This window comes from Dendrobates tinctorius, unplaced genomic scaffold (assembly GCF_039654945.1).
Source record: "Dendrobates tinctorius isolate UK_male_01 unplaced genomic scaffold, ASM3965494v1 ptg000154l, whole genome shotgun sequence".
Taxonomy (NCBI): domain Eukaryota; kingdom Metazoa; phylum Chordata; class Amphibia; order Anura; family Dendrobatidae; genus Dendrobates; species Dendrobates tinctorius.
Window position 1 is genome coordinate 19914146 of NW_027361821.1, and position 20575 is coordinate 19934720.

The window sequence follows — 20575 nt, forward strand, 5'->3', positions numbered from 1 at the left end:
GAATCCTTCACCAATTGGTGTATGAAAGATGTGAGGAGCACTACAGCACCATCTGAAGACTCACAGCACAGCGCTATGGCCGAGCCGGAGCTCTGCCGTAGGCCCACTGCCGATTGCTCCCATGTGGCATCTCCTCTTTTGGGGTTATGGGTCTCCTGTAGTCACATGTTCCCCCACCCCTCCCCAAGTTTAGCAAATGGCGTACCCTAGTAATATATTAGACCCCAAAGAATTCTAAAGATGTATAATCATAAAAAAGCAGAGACGCGCACTAAAGTGACCTTCCACCATAGAACTGAAAAGTATCCTTAAATTTTATATGTATAGGAACAACACCTGGTGCTCTCAATTCGCCAGGTAAGTATAGACCATGCCTTCCCTGTGCTGTGCAATTGGTAAGGCAACAGAGGTGTAATTTAGACTTAACACTGTACTCACTATACCTCTATGGTGGTCATCTTGGAGGCATGAAAGATGCTGTGGTCATCTGAACAAGGAGACAGCAAGGGGCACATGGAGGACACCAGGGTGGGGTCTCTATGCATCGGAAATGTATAGTCACTGTGCAGGCCGAGGGTGGAGGGTTGCATTAAAGGGAATTTGTCAGTAGGATCGAGCCTCCCAAGCCATGGACAATGGCATGTAACAGTTTGGGCACCCCTGGTAATTTAAACAGTTAAGCAAGTTGAAAATTAGTGATCTTTAAAAGGTCTAAAGTTAAAGATGACACCTTTCCTTTTATATTTTAGGAAAAAATAATAATCATATTTTTGCATTTTAAAAATTACTAAAAGGAAAATGGGTATATGCAAAATTTTGGGCATTTGTGTGCTTAGATAACTTTTGACTAAGGTTTCAGACCTTAATTAGCCTGTTTAGTGTTATGACTTGTTCACTATCATCATTAGCAAAAGCCAGGTAATGCAAATTTACCAGCTTTATAAAAACTCAGCCTTCTCTAACCTTGTGAAGGAAAAAAGCCTCCATGAGTTCTTCAAAGCAGCTGCCTAGCAAGCACTCTGAAAATGGTGGAGGCCCAAAGCAGTAGAAGGCTATAAGAAGATAGAAACATTTTCAAGTTGCCCTTTCCTCAGTTCGAAATGTAATTAAGAAATGACAGTTAACAGGAACAATGGAGGGCAAGATATGGTCTGGAAGACCAAGCAAAATTTCAGTGAGAGCTGCTCGTAGGATTGCTAGAGAGGCAAATCAATCTCTGCTTGACTGGAAAAGACCTTTCCAGTCATGTACCAAACTCTGGAGTTGTGGTACATTGTTCTACTGTTCAGAGACACCTGCACAAATATGGCCATCATGAAAGAGTCATCAGAAGAAACACTCTCCTGCTTCCTCACCATAAAATTCAGCATCATGTAAAGGAACATCTAAACAAGCCTGTTTCATTTTGGAAACAAGTCCTGTGGACCGATGAGGTTAAAATAGAACTCTTTGGCCACAATGATCAAAGGTATGTGTGGAGAAAAAAGGGCACAGAATTTCAGTAAAAGAACATCTCACCAACCATTAAGCATGGTGGTAGATCAATCATGCTTTGAGGTTGTGTTGCAGGCAGTGGCACGGGAAGAATAGATTCAATAAAATTTCAATGAATTCTTGATGCAAACCTAACATCATGTGTAAAAAATGCGAAGTTAAAAAGAGGATGGTTTCTAGAAATGGATAATGATCCTAAACACATGTCAAAATCCACAATAGACTACCTCAAAGGTATGTGCACACGATCAGTAGTCGCTGCAAGTTGGACGCTGTGTACTTGTGCTGCGCCCATCCCACAGCATTCAGATGTCACAGCAGAGTGGATCACTATGCATCCACAGATGCCCGCGGGTCACTCGCGGAGTCGGACATGCAGCGCGTCTCTCCAGACAGTCTATTTCTCCAGCGGAGACCCTAGACCCTAAAATACAACGGAAATGTGTCATCTTTAACTTTAGGCATTTTAGAGATCATTTAAACTTCGACTTGCTTATATGTAAACAATAACAGTAATTTTGACCAGAAGTGCCCAAACTTTTACATGCCACTGTATATGGGCATGAATGACATAGGAAGCTGAATAAAAAATGATATCTTGATATTTGCGATCTGATGTCTTATTCCAGAGGAATCCTCATTTTTCTTAATATATAAATGAGCTGTTTTGATCTACGGGCTGGACATAGATCTCCCTGAGAATCTGCCTCCAGAGACTATTTTACATGAAAAGGGTGTGAGACATGTAGCTCTGGAGAGCAGACTGTCAGTCATTACATATCTCACACTGGTCATGCCCTCTTTCATATAAAATAATCTCTGGAGGCAGATTCTCAGGGAAATCTATGTCAAGCCCATAGATCTTAACAGCTCATTTTACATAGTAGGAAACATGGATTTCCCTGGAATAAGATATTAGATCCAGTGTTCACCCAAACAACAAACCAAGCACTTGTCATTAGGGGTATTTGAGTGTTTATGGCAGCTTAAAAACTATGTCAAATAATCGTGTACACAGAAGATGTGCTTTTGATAACTTGATCTTGTACGGCAGGGGTGGGGAACCTCAGGCCTGAGGGCCATTTATGGCCCACGATGACCTTTTCTCCGGCCCCCGGGCACATTCCTGGGGACTCCACCAAGACTCCTCCCCAGCCCCGCCTCTACCCCTCGAGCTGTCCACAGTCCCACCGCTCTCTCTTGGAAAAACTCCACTTCTCAACAATCACACATTAACTGTTCCCATCACCAGATCACACATAAAGCCAGCAGCTTTTGTTTTGGCCAAAAGATTTTTTTAAGCCGCCACCACGACAAGGTAGACTCTTTTGGCCAGGCCCTACTCTAACCTATTAAACATTTGTTAAAATATCCAACACAATTTAGGTATATTTTTATTTATTTTTCAATTTTTAAAATGACCAATAATATCACATGCAGGGGACAAATACCACCACACCATGACCAGACACCATATTACTACCACATAGTGACCTATAATACAACATACAAGGAACAAATACGGCCACACCATGTACAAACCACATATTACCACCACAGTGACCGAATATCACATAAAAGGGACAAATACCACCACACCATGTCCAGACCACATATTACCACCACATGGTGACTGAATACTACAATACTCATCAGTAATAAAAAACAAAACAAAACACCATACTTATATCACCATCAGTGCCATTATACACAGGAGCTCTGTATATAGTGTATAGGTAATACAGTGATCACTGGTGACATTGTACACAGGAAGACTGTATATAGTCTACAGTGTATAGTGTCAGTGTACAGGTAACACACTGACTCACCAGTGATGTCTCTAGGCGAAGTCCTTCATCTTCATCCAGCACACACCGCCGTCACTTCCAGCAAGGGCTCTGCTCTGCAGGAAATAAGTTATCTAGGGCACCGCTTGCAGAACACATTATTTATTGTTTTCCAAGATTCTAAAATTCCAAAATTCTAAACTACACCAGATGAAGAAAAAAAGGCGACCGTGTTGCTCTGCACAGTAACGGAACCGCCTCCCCCATTTAAAACAGTATCCTCAAAAAATAAAATAAATACATCACTGCAGTTATAATATCCCTTAATTAGCCCCTATGGTGGTAATATCCCCCATCTTGGTCCCTTTGCGTGTCAGTCCTGGCTCCCGCCATATGTTCTCCCATCTTGCCCCCGTGTCTCCATTCTGCCCCGGGCATGTGTCTCCATCCTACCGGTGAAAAATATTGCGGCTTGCTGCTTTCAATAAAAATAAATTAAAAAACCTTTCCTCCTTACCTGTCCGCGCTCCTGCGGCGATGATACCTCCAGGCGTTTCAAGCGCGCACTCGCTGGTGAACGACAATGACGTCATACGCCGGCGCCGTTCGCGCTGACGTCAGCTACCAGCATCTGATTGGATGGCAGCTTTAACTATTGCCGTGCGGTCTCAGATGCAGGTTCAGTTATTGCATCAGCAGAATACTGCTGATGGGGCCCGATTCGGACCTCCTCTGCTGATCGGGCCCAATACGCCAGTTTAGGGCAGTAATGCCCTGATGGCGGCCCTGGTTTTGATGGCCACCAGCCTTTTAATTTCTTGTTTCTCTGTGAGCACGGGCACGAAGTGTTCACACTATTGGAACACAATATGTACGGCCCCCGACGGATGAATTAAGTTTCCAAATGGCCCTTGGCAAGAAGAAGGTTCCTCACCTCTGCTCTACTGGGGACAAGACGGTCATATTATCATTCTGGTCCTATCAGCAATTTATTATCGGTCTGTAAATGAGCGTCAATTACCTAACTAGTTTAGTTAACTAGTCGATCAGCGCTTGTTAATTGGCCAAGATCAGCCAGTATAATTGGGCATTGACTGGGTGACGCCAGAAGTGGTCTATTTGGGTGGTGATGGGTTGTTGATGTGGCAGAGCAATTGCTGCTGTTCCGTAGTAAACTTTTCCAGGCGTTGCCAGGTTGCTAACCTTTCTCCCTGGAACTGTGTCCATATCAGCATTAATGACTTGTCTTATCACGTAGCTAATTATTGAGAGATTGTGGCTAGCAGGCTGTATATATGCTGCGCTGGGATTTCATATTTTAATGCTCCTATCTATAATTTTTTCACAAAAAAAACCCCTGAGCACCACAGCTGAAGACAGTGTAATCCAGGCGACAGCTGTTTGAGTAAGCAGAATACAGTCACATTCAATATAATATGGATTTCTAAAATCTGTTTTTCACGCAGTGATTTAGGAATGGGTCAGGGCTCCTTCCTTCCTTGCATTAGGGAGACTCGATCTCTTTTCAGCAGATGGCCCCTGAGGAGCCTCACATGTCTCACAAGGTCCTGCAATCACCTGATAACCAGAGCCTGAGATTCAGCTATTCCATTCATATAGCACAGATGTGTCCTGCTCTCACAGAAGTCCAGCTGATGCCTGCTTCCCCGTAAATGGGATCCTAATTTATTAACTGCATTGGTTTTATATCTGCTCCCGATGGTGCCAAAGACACAGCCTTTATAAACTGCAAGATGTCTTTGGGGAATGTGACATGTGTAGCAGTTCACTCTTCAGCTTTATTATGAGATTGCATCTGTCCATAATGACTTGAATCAGATAATCATAATACATTAGGAAATTGGCTGTGATTTTTTTTTTTTTTTTTTTTCTTTCTTTTTTTTTTTTTTCTCTTTCCCTTTAAAATATCTGAAAATGTAAAGGAAGGCGAGGTCTCAACTTGTATTGTGGGGTAAATGGAAGCTAGCATCATAAAATAACCAGATTTTTGTTAAATATAATTGTACAAGATGTCGAAGAAATTCACATATACATTAGCCGCAATGTTCAGACCAGGGCTGTGGAGTCGGAGTCGGAGTTAGTTTTGGTTGGCGTCGGTAGAAATGTACCGACTCCGACTCCAGCTTTAAAAAAAAATGTATTAATATTTCATAATTGAAATTTCATATGAATTTTATAAATGTTACTCAAATATATATGTTCTATCAAACTATGAACAACAGTGATAAGCAGTTCTGCTGGAGATAGAGACATTTCTTACTTCTTGTGTGTCACTGTTCTCCACTGCCCTTATCTAATCTTATACTTGGTTAACCTCATGCTGCCCCAACCCCCCTACTTACAATGTATGAAACTGAAAGTGAAAATGTGTTGCAAATTCTTAGTAGTAAAGCTCCTCCTCTAGACTAGATCATACTAGGTGTGCGTCTTCCAAGCATCTCACAGCTGCCTGCTACTCAGAAGAGGAAGACTGTAAGAAGTATTATCCTTTCAACAAACTTTGCATCAGTTAACTGTGAGTACATGAGGAATAATAACAGTATTACTGACCACTATATCAGTTGTACGACCTGGCAATAATTTTGTACAATTGTTTTTAGGAAAAACAATTGTCATTTGGATTGTGAATGCAGAATTAAAAACCTGAGAATGTCAAAGAAGCATCACATTAAATCAGCTGTATTTGAACATTTCACCATCACTCAAGATAGAAGACATTATGTCTGTCAGTGTGTGACAAATGATCCAGACGAAAACAAATGCTGTGAAGCCAAGATGAGTGCATATTCAGGCAAAGATAAAAATGCTCCTACCAGAGCTTCTAATCTAAAGAGACATTTACAGCGCTTTCATCCAGAAGTACTGAAAGCAGTGGATGAGAAAGACTGCATCCAAACCAATGAACCAGTGCCCAGCTCTTCCAGCCAAACAAAGGAGCAGAGAACTTTGCAGCCATCAGTTGCAAGATATTTTGTCAGTGACAAAGTTACTGTGACAATGACAGTAGATACATTTAAAAAACAGATCATAGAGCTTGTTGTAAAGGATAGTGTGCCTATTTCATTATTTTCACGACCAGCTTTTATGTGTCTGAATGGGGAAATGGCCCGCAAGCTTGGTGTTTCTCTGGAGAGAGAGAGTATTAGAAAATTAGTAATCGAAGAAGCTTTTAAACAAAAGGAAGAACTTAAAAAAACTCTCAAGGGACGCTTTCTGTTTCTTAAAATGGATGCCTGCACACGTCACAGAGTGAACTATTTTGCCATCAATGTCCGATTTGTTTGTGACAAAAATGAAATAGTTACCAAGACATTGGCAGTAAAAGACACCAAAGCTCATCACACCAGTGAGTTTCTCCAGGTCTTGGTGGAAAAGGTTCTGCAAGACTATGAACTTAAAAAAGAGCAAGTTCTTTCTGTCGTAACTGACAATGCTTCAAATATGATAAGTACTATTAAGCTAATGAATGAGAGTAATGATGGTGACCAGCAGCTAGAAGAACATTCTGGGTCCACAGACACAGAAATGTTTGAAATAGAGGAACACAGTATTGTAACTGAGGAGCAAACTGAAGTTGCTTCAGATGAACAGCAACATGATAGTTTAGATGATCTTGTTGAAACTGTGTCAATATGTTCTTTCATTCATCACATGCGCTGTGTTGTGCATATGCTACAGCTGGCTATAAGAGACAGTCTGCAAGAAGGACATGCTGCTGCACTGATTGGCAAGGTGAGAAAATTGTCTACTGTTGCCAGAACCCCTAAAGTTGACTCAATTTTGAAGAGACGTGCTGGAAAAGGGGCAATTATTGATCAAGCCACACGATGGGGCAGTACTTAATGATTCAGCGCTTGGTTGAACTGAAAACCTTTCTTGTAGACATGGCTAACCCTCAACTGACGCTAAATGAAAGTCAGTGGAATCAGGTGACTGAGCTGGAAAAATTGCTAGAGCACCCATTTACAGTGACTAAAAAATTACAAGCAGAGGACTTAACTCCAGGTATTTTCTTAAAGGAGTGGAAGAACCTGATGTTTCGCCTCTCCCAAAGAGGAGGGTTAATTGCAAGTGGCATTGCTACATTAATGAAACGGAGAGAGGAGCTACTATTACAAAATAACATTCTTTTGGCAGCTGTTTATGTAGACCCAATGCATCGGATTCTTCTAGATGATCAACAGCTAAGTAAAGGAAAAGAAGCTCTGTTTGAAATAGCAGTAAGGATGAAAGGGTTGCAGAACAGTCAGGAGGAACAAGAAGAATTTGGTCGTCCTGCCACATCTTCACCCTCATCATCAACTGATGAAGAATTTAATTTCGAAAAATATTTGGATCACAAGGACCGTGCAAAGCGTTCCCGCATAGAAGAAGAGTCATCCCCATCAAGGAACACAGCCAGTACATTTCAGCAGAATTTTTCATGTGTACTAAAAGAAATTGAGAAATTTGACCGTTCATCAAAAATAACAATGCAACAAGCGATTCCTCTGTATCCTGACATTGTCAGAGATGTTGCCCGAGTGGTTACTGCTTTGCCACCAACACAAGTTAGTGTAGAGAGGTTGTTCTCTGCTCTCAAAATAATTAGATCAGATTTGAGGGCATCCATGAAGGAGGATCTGACAGAGGCAATACTTTTTCTGAGGACAAATTTATAGATTTCTTCTTATTAACTGCATAAAAGTGTTTATTGCATATTTACTTAGTTTAGAAAAGTTTATAAAAGTTATTTGCTATATTCTAATTGTATTCTAATAAATGTAGTTTTTGCTCTAAGTGGTCTGATTACTTATATGATGGTGAGAAACTGAATAAGCACGATGTTTAATATTTTACAACAGTAAATTTGTTGTTATGAATTGGCCATTTATGAAGGAGCCGGAGTCGGAGCCTGATAAAATCCAGGAGTCTGAGTCGCAACTGTGGCTTACAGACTCCACAGCCCTGGTTCAGACCCCATCTATTCTTTGCACTGAAGCATCTAAAAAGCGTGTGCAAAAGTGACCGTTAATGGAGAAGGAGCAAGGAAACTGTGACATCGTCTATTATGATTTGTGGATATCCTGTGTTATCAGCTGTGTATAGAAGTGTTACCTGTTATTGCAATCCTGCCTCTGATGATAAGGAGCCTGCTGAAAACTCTTCCTGAAAGGACGGGAAATAGGAGTCTAAAAATAGCCAACCTAATTAAACATTTATGATGATGGTTTCCTTTTAAAGAAAAGGGATTTATCGACTTAAATTACAAGTCATACTGAATCTTTCCTCACTAAACTGGCCATCCATAAATCGCTGCTGAGTGGGCAGTAGACTCTCAGGAGAGCTGACCCGTCCCTGCATATTTGGGTGACTGATCTGCTGTAATTTAATATAACGTCACTGTTATATGCATTTCAGTGATTGGACTTATGCAACTACATTTTCCTTGCTCATGTCTTAATTTCCTCTGCTGGTTTCTGCCTCACTTGTGCCTTCAAAAAAATGTGAAAAGTTTGACAATTGAACTACTTTTCTCTATGAAATTGTTCATATAGATTTTTTTTTTTTCTCTGCATTGCAGATATTTCTCCTGGCATGTCCCCCGTGTAAAGCCGCCACAATAATATTCAGGTGAGTAGTCTACTTTAAAACATACAAGGGGTTGTCCACTACTAGGAAAACTCATTCTTGATCAAAATGTTTGACCCCGATAAAGTAATAAAGCCTATATTCCCCTCCCGTGAAGGCGCCATTCCCACGGTGTCGGCACTCGCAGTCCCGGGACTCGCATGCGGTTGTTGTGACACGTGACCCTGGTGCCCAATCAGCAATGTTGTCACTGTCTCCACCTTCAGACTGATGGAACATGCGGGTTACAAGTGATCTCCGACTTCCTATTTCTGTTCAATTCGAGGTGGAGTCAGTGACGTCGGCGCTGATTGGGCGCCGGTGTCACAACAGCACGGGAGCCCCGGGGAGAGCGAGTGCCAACACCGCAGGAACAGGAGTAGTGATGAGCGAGTGTACTCGTTGCTCCGGTGGTGATCTCCGAGTATTTTGGCGTGCTCGGAGACTTAGTTTTCGTCGTCTCAGCTGCATGATTTGCGACTGCTAGACAGCCTGAATACATTTGGGGATTCCCAAACAAGCAGGCATTCCACACATGTATTCAGGCTGTCTAGCAGTCGCAAATTATGCAGCTGAGACGACAAAATCTAAATCTCCGAGCACGCCAAAATACTGGGAGGACACCCGAGCAACGAGTACACTCACTCATCACTAGAGGGGAGTATAGGCTTTATTATTTTATGGGGGTATGACAAGAAGTTGTCCAAATAGTGGACAACTTCTTTGAAGGGGTTTCAATATTTCTGCTTACTGTCAACTTATGGAGACCTTCATGTGCAAGCTTGTATGGGCTCCGTGAGTTGTCCATACACAGGTATTGTACAATGACGGCAAGCAGAGATCTTTGCGATTTTACTCCAAATCCTAAAGCAAGTTGTGGCTGCAAGTGCTTCGGCACTAATATATTCGGAATATTACGGTATGAGTGACAATGTGGGCACAGGCTGTAACAATATGGCAGGCCTACATACAGCTTTATTTAGAACTGCAAATGAGAGCTGTTTTCATTTGACAGTTTTCATGTATTTTTTTTTTCTTTTTTAGTATGTGCATTATTTTTATTGTAGTAGGGACATTTCATAAATTCAGTGTGAGGGAAGGTGATAAATGTTTGCTGGAAAACCCAAAAGAAATAGCATCAGCTACAGTGGATCCTTTATTCTCCGGAGTGTAATGTTTCAGCTCCGCTCGGTGCCTTCCTCCTGATTACTTCTAAAGTGTTGTCCTACAGAGAATGCTCCGTGTCTCTAGTGTTAGTGTGAATGACGCCGGAGTGCTTGCTCCACATCCTCCTCCAGTTTACTGCGGTGCTGGAACAATTCTGGTCCTGTGTTAATGACTTTATCATTTGTGGCAGAGATGAATAGATGGCCTGTACTATTAGAGGGTGGCCTTGTTGTCTGGCCAGCAGCAATTCCTCCTGACACCCCGTACAGATGCATATATACAGTGGCATAACTAGAGTCTGATGGGCCCTGGTGCAAGGTTGGGCAATATCCCCACTCTCCCAATCCTGGTTTGTATATAAATGTCCTCCATCCTAGTAAATATATCCCCTCATCTTGGACCCATCCTGGTATATATGTCCCCCATCTTGGGCTCCTTCCTGGTATTGATATCCCCCATCCTGGTATGTATGTTCACTACTAGGACAACCCTTTTTCAATCTGAATGATTGCCCCCGTTAAATATCACTTATACTACCCTCCTGTGCCGGCAGCATTCACATTCCCGAGGCTGATGTGAGGTTGTTAGGTCAAGTACACCCAGCACCCAATCACCCATCGCTGCCCCAGCCTTCTGACGTAGAAGTAATCAAGAGGACGTGAGCGGCCAGCCGCAGCTCTCATGCAGTTGGGCACAAAGAATCATTTTTACAATTGGTTATAATTTACAATGTTGCACCCTTTGCCTCCTATAGCCGCTGCATTACACTGTCTATTGCTGGGGTTGGCCACATAATTTTCTCAGATGTGTTGAGGACATGACTTTGTACTTACATTTATATAGATAGGACAGTCTCTCCTCCTCTTGTTACTGCAGCCGTCCTCACATTCTGCACAGTTCTCTCCCTAAAATTGCGGCTCTATATAATAGTGAGTGCCATAAAGTCATGTGCTCATCATGTCTTAAAAAATAATGTGGCCGACCCGTTACCTTATTTTACCGCCAGCAATAGATCATGTAATACAGCGACTCTAGGAGGCAAAGGGTGCAACATTTTCAATGAAATCCAATAGTAAAAATGATTTTTAGCTGCATTTAAGTAAGAAAATTGACCACAACCCCTTTTAAAGGAAAATACAAACAAGAATATTTGTGTCCCTGGTCCGAAAGAATTCTTCAGGTGACAGGACAGAAATAAAACTTGATATCTTAAAGTGTAATGAATATTATAAAAAAAAAAAAAAATGCAGGAATGCACCTAGAGCTGTGTACAGACCAGTATCCACGTGCAATAAAAGCATTTTGTAGGCTGACCTTTTGGGGTATGTGCACACGCTGCGGATCCACAGCGGATTTGGCCCTGCAGGTCCGCAGCAGAATTAGCTGCGTTGTACACTACCATTATATCCTATGGAAAACGCAGTGCAGAGGGTGCAGAATTTTCCGCGCGGTTTCTAATCCGCAGAAAGAATTGACATGTCACTACTTTTCTGCGGATTCCGCGGCGGTTTACCATCTCCTCCATTGTAGAGGTGATAAACCGCAGGGCTAATCCTCAGATAAACCGCAGGTTTTTTTGTCCTGCGGATTTACATGTGGATTTTGCAAAATCCGCGCTGAAAAATCGGCAGCGTGTGCACATAGCCTTAGAATATTTTGTATCTGAGTCCTGTGCCTTCTAATTATGTAGCTGAGACTTCCGTACCTGGTTGTAATGATGTCCCTTTTTGCTTTAAGGCTGCAGATGCACATGTTGAATGGGGCCCTTCTTGCCTTGTTGTTCCCAGTGCTCAACACACGAATGGTAAGAAATCCATACTTCACAATCCTACTGGACTGTTATTTATCTATGACTCATATTCTCGTTTCTGATTTATTAGGGCGTATATCAACCCCTGGATTAGTGGAGGAAAATATACAACAGTGTATTGTGATTAAAGAGGCCAATTTTGGTCTTTTTATTCTTTTTACCTCCCTCTTCCTTCACCCCACAGTGTTCTGCTTCTTACTGTATTAAGGTTTGCCATATGGTTTTGGAGATATAGCGCAAATGTTTATGGTATTCACTAAGGAGATGGTGATCACAGTATAATCAAGGCGAGCAGCCTCCAGACACGGCCCACAGAATCCTGGGAGCCAAGACCCTTGTAAAGAACAGAAAAATTAATAATAAATGAAAAGATCCAATTGTATGTTGGATTTAAATAGGAAATAATGCAATACCCAGGGGTTCAGAGGGAACAAAATGAGCTCAAAACCTGGCCCCTATAGATCTGGTGACAGGTCCTCTCTAATAAGCACATGATAACCATACAATGAAAGTACATGAATCCTTGTAACTGAGATGTGTCTTGGGAAAGCTGCATCTCCAATTTCTAGGAGCCTTTATTTCTTCTTTCTAGAATGCAAATTCTGTAACTCTTCAGTCTGCAAAAAAAAATACAAATTCCTATAGTGTTTATGGAGAGGGAGGAGGGGGATGCAGCTTCCCATGGAAGAATGGAGGAAGAGCAATAAGGAGGTGACATCTGATTGGCTAAGCACCTCAGGAGAAGCCCGCCCATTCATCAAGCACGGAGTGGAGAAAATGTGCCTTTCTAGAGACTAGCAATGGGAACTAAATACCCAAATGATACCGCTTGTATATTTCTGCCCGCACTTCCTATAATATACAGCTTCAGGCTAAGGTGTTTTTTCGTGATTTTCTTTAGTAAAAATGTTATGCTTTAAAATGAGCTGTTGAGTAGCCATCCAGTGACTGTGCTCTTTTCACATTTATTTTATTGCTGTTTGGCATTTACCTGGGCTCTTTGCTAGGATTTGTAAGGATCTGCAGACAAGCATGTATTAGGTGCGGTACTGATACTGGAGGATGTGGTGATGATTTAATATTTGATCAGGACATGAGCTCATCATCATTCCCTGCAATCCCCGTGTTTGTCTGGAAGCCTGGAAATGGATCTGATGAGTCTAGTGAAGTTTACAGACCAAAATCCGAGCAGGAAATGACCTCCGATTGTTTCACTAGTGCAGCCTCAAGCTTTAAGCCGTAAACGTAGATCCTAAAGAATGCGTCTGGCGTTCCTTCTGACCTGTTGTGTAGGTCGCCTGTTGTGAAGGAAAGACGGGTTCCTCCCACGTCACCAATGTGACGTAACTACACAGGCACAGCTCTCCGGCGCCCCCTTTGTCTCTCAGGTCAGTAAGGGAACTGCACCTAGAGCAAATGGCCGCCGGGGAGGATGTCCTGTTACCCGCTGGGTATTCTAAGATCCGTAATCAGAGTAAAAGCATCAGCCCAAGATTAATTTTATGGCTTAATTGCCTTAAGGGCGCACTAGATAATTACAGAAATATACAGTAAGCTATACAATGGAATTACAGTGGATTTGCAGTCAGAGTAAAATATAACAAGGGTACAAGACTTAGAGATATTAAGCTGGAGGTCAATTTACCAGGTTGTAGGTTGCATGTGGAAACCGGGAGCTCTGCAGTCCACAGGTATAAGAATCTTAGTTGCCGGACAGACCCCCAAAGCGTGGGCCGCTTCTCCCCTTGGCAGATCTGTCCCCAGTTCCTTCTTAGATCATCATCCTCTGGTTCTTCTGTGAGAGTGAGTCTCTCTGCCATGCGCTGCTAGTTCTTAAGCATGCTGGCTAATAATCTCCACCCTTTAGCTCCCTGCAGAACTTATTCCCAATATCTAAGAAAGGGGATAACTTTCTACAGCATGATCGGATCAGGACACGAGAGGTACCAGTGAATGCGGTTTGTTTTGCCTGTCATGTGGAGAGCAAACATGGCTCCATTAGGTCGCTGTGGAGGGCCAATCGCTATATCTCAGGTCCCAGAGCCCTCACCGACTCAGGAGTTGCACTGCCAGATGTGCGATTTCCTCAGGGTCACGCGGATATTTTTTATGAGTCTATAACTCGAAAGGTGCGCTCATAATCCATGATCCTAGGATGGCGTTAGAGCGGCTGGGAGAGACAATGGATGTGTATTTCTGTGTCCAGCTGACAGGTATATTCTAATTGAAGCCCCTAGGCACCTTCCTGCCCCATGCTGGTGTGGCTCCTACTCAAGCTTTGAAGTTCTGCTTTGGCTTTATCTCATTATCATAATAAAAGGCCTTGCTATTCAACATTGGAGCACTAAATCCTGCTTTCTTCATCACACCTGTAATTTAAGGCTGAGGCAGAATAGGGAGGCCGGTGTAACCTCTTCCTCAGAGGCCTGCGCTCTGCTGTTTTTGTACGAAGTGATACATCACCCCAGCGCACGTTCTTCAGGGCTGGTGAATAAGTTACTTTGCATGCCATGTCACCTCTTGCCCAAGTTTTACTTGATCAGATCACTTAATTTGTTATCCATTAACTCTTTCACAACAAGCTCCCCCTGAAATGCGTCCCACTAGATGTTTCCCTACAAGGGAAATGTGAATCACTGAGCAATACATTAACAGCAATTGTTCCCTACTCCTTCCTAAATATGCATGTGATGAAGTATAGGTGCAGGTTCAAGGTTTTCATGGGCCTCGGGCGAAAGAGTCTGTGGGCCCCACACATACCACGATTCATGATGCAAAGATACGGCAGAGAAATATAGGTACAGTACAATTCCAAAGATTTCACTAACTTCTTACATTGTGAGTGATATCTATTGTAAATTCTACACTAGTTCAGAAACCGGACAGTATAGTCCTCCATACAGTAGTATGGGCACCACATAGTCCTCAATACAGTATAGTGAGCCCCATATATTGCTCCATACAGAATAGTGGACCCCATATAATGCTCCATACAGAATAATGGGCCCCATATAGTTCTCCATACAGAATGAGTCCCATATATTGCTCCATACAGTATTATGTGCACCATATATTGCTCCATACATTATCATGGGCCACCATATAATGCTCATTCCAATATGATGAGCCCCATATACTGCTCGTTACATAATGAGCCCCATATATTGCTCCATTCATAATGGGCCCTGTATAGTGCTCTATGTAGAATGGGCCCCATATATTTCTCCAAACATAAAAAAGATGAAGCACTCGCCTCTCCTCACTGGCCGCAGGTCGGAACTCCTCAGTAGCGCCATCTTCCGGCTTTCTGCGCTGTGACTGCTCCGAGCAGAGGGTGCACAGTAGTGATGTAATTAGGCCCTCAGGCCTGAAAAGTCAGAGTCAGAAGACAAGGAAGATGCTGCAGCTGCGGAGGAATGGGGAAAGGTAAGTATTGCAAATATTGGGGCCCTGAGAAGGCAGTGTAGCCCACTCTCTGGTGCTGGCGACGGGCTCCTGGTGGGCACACCGATGTCCCACGACAGTGAGTGTACCCCCCCCCCTGCCTACTCAGCAGCCCGACACTTGCCTGGGTGCCGACACCGGCCCTATATAAGTGTATTAAAATACTTACCAATTGCAGTCTTCCCCAGTTTCCAGCGCGGCCCTGCTCCTCCTCTAACCTACATTACCTTAAATCCTACTATCCGGCTCATACATGGGTTTATGTAGATGTAACATGTGAGTCTATGGAGCCTGCTTCTTCATCTCATATGGTGCTCATTCAGATTCGGACGTTGGTGAATTTTTTTTTCCATCAGTTTGGTCAGTGGGTTTGTTTTTTACCATCATAGTTTGATCAGAGTTTCATTATTTTTTCGTGGATGAAGGAAAAAAAAGTTTTTGAACGGTCTCTCATTAAACGGTCCATGAAAACTAGATCACACGTAGATGACACCCTAGTGCTGTCCATTTTTTTTTCCCTCAGACCTATAGGCTTGCATTGTCAATTTTGATCCCTGAGCCATGATCAATATAGGAAACGTCTCGGTGCTTTTGTCGGGACCACTAAATTTGAGTAATTAGATGTGAACATCCCACTAGACTATCATAGGATTATTAAAACCACAGAATAGCTCTTGTATGGGAAAAACGGACGTGTGAGTGAAGCCAAATACTGTGCAAACTGCACCGCCCAACGCAGTAAACGGCGCAGGCAAGCAAAGCCATAGAGCAGTCACATTGGCCAGAAGAGGAGAGGAGCAGCGCTGGAAACCAGGGAAGACGGCGATCGGGTAGTATTGAAATTCACTGCTACTGCATTCCCAGACATAATTATGAGGGTCTAGGGAGCAAGATATTTTACAGACAAATCTTTAATGTTGGAGTTAATTTTCATTGACACTTTCAGGTTTTTTTGTTTTTTTTTTTGCGTTGACGTTGAATTGTCTTATTTTACTTTTATTATTGTATTGTTAACATTGTTACTTATGACTTGTGTTTTGAAACTGTAAAGCACTGTGGAATATGTTGGCGCTATATAAAGATTATTATTAATTGTAGTTTTTAATTGGTTCCTTGTCTAAATGCATAAACATTTTGATTATACTGTATTGCATTTTTTGGGAGGTACAGCACCTATAAAACACAGGAGTTGAGGTGTTTGGATTTGATTTCTATAAGCTACTTTTCCCTTATGCATAACACTTTTACATTTTGACAGATTGGCCTTACAGACTTGGTGATACTAAATCTGCGTATTTTTATTTTTTTATCGGTGTTTGGGGAAAAGCCAAGCTATTCGGTTTAATTTTTTTTTTTTCTTCATTTTAAAGTTTTAGTTTTCAGTTTTTTAGGGATTTGGATCTGCGATTGATCTTCTGTACAATAACTGCAATGCTTCAATATTGCAGTGTAAAGGGACTGGGCTTCAAAGAGCACAGAGATGGCAGGGACAGAACCCTGGATGTCAATGCAATCCATCGGCCCACCACTATCTCATCATGGGAGGGATCAGCAGTGTGCCCCGGAACAGACACCCCATATTTAAGGGGGCTAAACCGCGTCAACCAGAGCTGGCTCCGATCGCTGCTACTAGAGAGAGGTGCTGGCTGTATAACGCCGCAGGCAGCTGCCCATGACTAACTCTTGTGTCCTAGGGAAGCGAGGTGTTGATATCCAGTCTGCTACATGAAGAAGTGTTCCCCTACTTACACTCTTATTTAACCAATATCGCTACTTGCTAATATTTTACCATTTAGATTTGAGTACATTTAGCAAATTTTTCATCATGCTTTTTCTCACCTTTAAAAAAGAGTAATAATAGCATTCTATAAGTGCAGCCTGACTCGGGTAAAAAAAAATATAGGGTGCATATGACATTTTGGGTAAAATGACTTTTATTGAGTTTACAGAGAAAAATACAATAGTTTATTGAGTTGAAGCCAACCTCTCCATTGGAGTGCTGTAAATAGTGTAGTTTTAAGTTTTCTCCTTTTATAACAACCAGGACTAATTTAATCTTGGTAGAGAGCACCCAATCTATTGTACAGACATGGGGTGAAAATGGCACTTCTGGTTGGCTGCAATCACCTCTAGGGGGAGCACAGTGTTCTCAGAGCTCAATGCATAAATGTGTTCCGTGAGCTCCCTCTAGTGGCTGTAGTCTGCTGACTGTAGAATTCAGACCACATTACTATAAACTGCAGGGAATGTTAAGAAAATAGAGTAGGAAAGGGAGGGCGCCAGGAGAGGGCGGATGGTCGGGAGAGGTTGCTGTTTGGCCAATGGACATTTAAAGTAGTTGTCCAATTTTTTTTTTTTACGTAACTTAAATGTATTTTGAACTAAATATCAGTTTTGTAATTGGGTTTCATCACAAATTCTGCACCGTATTCTTCCGACATCCGGTGTGTTGTACTGTCTATTGCTGGCTGCAAAATGGGTTAACTGAGAATCCATCAGTGAACTTGTTCTGAAGGTTTGCTGGGAAAGTTTGTATATCTTTGCTTTTTTAAGCCTCCTCAGCCGATTTATGACTACAGAACACATCGTGGTTGAATATGCAGGGAAGCAAGAAGCCTGTAAAAGCAAAACGATGCAACATTTTTATTAAACCAAATTGCAAAAAATATAGCTATTGATATTTTCTTGTTTCCTTGCAGTTGCCATTTGAGGTTGAGGTGTATTACATCCAACACATCCTTCTGTACGTTGTACCCATCTACTTACTAAGGCAGGGAGGTAAGTCCTGCATCCTCCATGCTCACTGCCACTTACTGCATAGAAGAAATGTATCAAGGTACATACACAAAACATCCAAAATTGTTGTCCTCTGCTGCCATCTAGTGTTCATTGGTGGAAGGGCTTGTAGTGAGTTTCTTTTGCAGCACATCTTCATTGAGCACTGTTGTTCCCATAGAATTAATATTGTACATGACATTTTTTAATATCTTTTTTGAGAAAAATGCCTCGGTCTCTGCAGTCTTGAGAGGCAGGTTAAACTTTTAGCTTATTTGGGAATTGGGTTACTTGATGCTTTCAGAATTCTATATAAAGTGTATGGAGGAGGAAGAGGAAGCAGCTGAAGAGAGACACAGATGTTGATGGTGCTTCTTAGTAAGTGTTTTTTATTCGGTCGTCCATGACAGCACCACCTGAGAGAGGGGATCCGCCCTTCAGGAACAGGAAATCCTACAGATACATAAGGGCGGCACCTCTCCCACGCATCAGTTGGTGTCCTGTTCCTAAATGAACAGGATTCCCTACAGATCGTATCATCATGGACGAGGAATCCCCAGGCCGACTGACCAACTCAGGTAGCGGGGGGGTCTCCTACCTCGGTCAGTGCGGGGTCCCTGGAAGTGCCATGGTGGGTCCGGGTAGGGCTCCACGACAGTATGCGGAGCAGGTGGGAGCGGGGTGCGGAGGATTCCCTTCTCCAGGGCCAGCGCCGGCACGTGAGTATGTTGCCCCCGAACCCCCGTCCTGGTCTCCTCCTGGAGCAGTCCGGGCCATCATCCAGGGCCGGCTGGCGTGGTGGCGGGCACGGAGCGGGTCGTGCCCGGTCGGGCCATGGCGCCGCGCCACTGTCATTTTTCGCGTTCACTGAAGCATCGGAAGTGACGCGGTCGGGGGGAGCGGGGCCGGAAGTCAGATGCCAGATGGCTTTTCTCTGTTAGCCGCTGGGTGGCGGCGGCGCGGGTGCCGGCATGGCGGCAGGGGAGGCGTGAGGGAGGAAAATGGAACCTCTGGCATATCGCCTGCGGACCCGGATTTCCGGGGGGGAGAGCATAAAAGGCCACAGAAATGCCGCAGGGCTGCTTTTGGCCCATTTGCAGCAATGGATGAGCCGGAAGCTCCCATGGCCCAGCTGGACCGAGAGCAGGAATGTACCTCAGAGAGGTCCCAGACAAGCTCCTAGCAGAAAAAACAAACTGGACAATCCAGCCACAGAAGTTCCTCCAGGCTGAAGGATCCAGCTCCCCCCCCCCCCCCCGTGATCCGGTACCTACTACTAACTGTGTATGTATACGGCAGACGGTGGCGGAAGAAACCCCTGACTTCACTACGAATCTAAGGCAAATTATCAGGATGGAAGTTAAAGCTCTAAAGTCCGTATCCCAAGGGGAATCATCTAAGAAAAGAAAGAGAGCGAGTTTCTCAGGGTCGGACTCCTCAGCTGGCCCTAGAAGAAATAAAGATTCCTCAGAGCCCTCAACCTCTTCTTCTGTGTCCTCTTCAGAGGAGGACTCCAGTCGTTTCTGCTTGAGTCTAGAACAGGTGGATAAGTTGGCCAAGGCAGTTAGGGCCACCATGGGGGTAAGACGCAAGCAAGACCTGATGTTCGGCGGCTTAGACCCAAGGAAACGTAAATCGTTCCCATTAAATGACAAGGTCCAAAACCTGATCAGTAGGGAATGGAAGAAACCAGAAAGAAAGGGCTCCCTACCACCGGCCTTTAAGCGACGATATCCCTTTGAGGAACCCTTGGTGAACAGATGGGATAAAGCACCGAAATTGGACGCAGCAGTGGCTAAAGCATCCAAAAAATCTGCTATTCCCTTTGACATGGCTTCCTTGAAAGATCCGCTGGATAAAAAGGCAGACTCCTACCTGAAAGGGACATGGGAAATGTCAGCTGGCGCCCTAAGGCCGGCAGTAGCGGCTACCTGCACTGCCAGATCTATGATGGTCTGGCTGGACCAGCTTGAGTCAGTTAGATTCTCTCGAGGCTCTGTCCTCTATCTTGAAGACCCTGCCTACCATCCAGAATGCGGCAGCCTTTTTAGCTGACCCTTCGGCAGACTCTGCAAGGATGGCGGCCAAAGCCGCAAGTCTGTCGAATGCAGCCCGAAGGGCTATATGGCTGAAGTGCTGGCCCGGAGATATCCAGGCCAGATCCCGGCTTTGCTCCATCCTGTGTGAGGGAGAATATCTCTTCGGTCCAGTTCTAGATGAACTTCTGGAGAAAGCCGGGGACGATAAAGAAATTCCCTACCCTGCCAGCCCCTTCCTATAGACGTCCCTTCGCTAGGAAGAGATTTTTCCGTAGAAGGTCATCCACCGACCGAGGCAGATGGGAAGATAAGAAGAAGAAAGGTACCGGGTTTATGTTTGGAGAGGGACGCCAGGAAGCATCCCGTGAGACCAAGAAGCCTCTCCAATGACTAGCGGCTCCGGTGGGAGGTAGACTATCGGCCTTCTA

At 43.6% G+C, this 20575-nt stretch overlaps 1 protein-coding gene across 1 annotated transcript in view; it reads left to right on the plus strand.

The window, feature by feature from the left end:
* The window catches only part of TMEM164 (transmembrane protein 164), a 59071-nt gene that overhangs the window by 21087 nt on the left and 17409 nt on the right, over positions 1-20575 (plus strand). The window contains exons 2-4 of the mRNA XM_073547650.1: positions 8866-8915; positions 11817-11883; positions 18033-18111. Of these exons, the coding sequence (XP_073403751.1) occupies positions 8866-8915; positions 11817-11883; positions 18033-18111 (196 nt within the window). The remainder of the gene's footprint in view (positions 1-8865; positions 8916-11816; positions 11884-18032; positions 18112-20575) is intronic.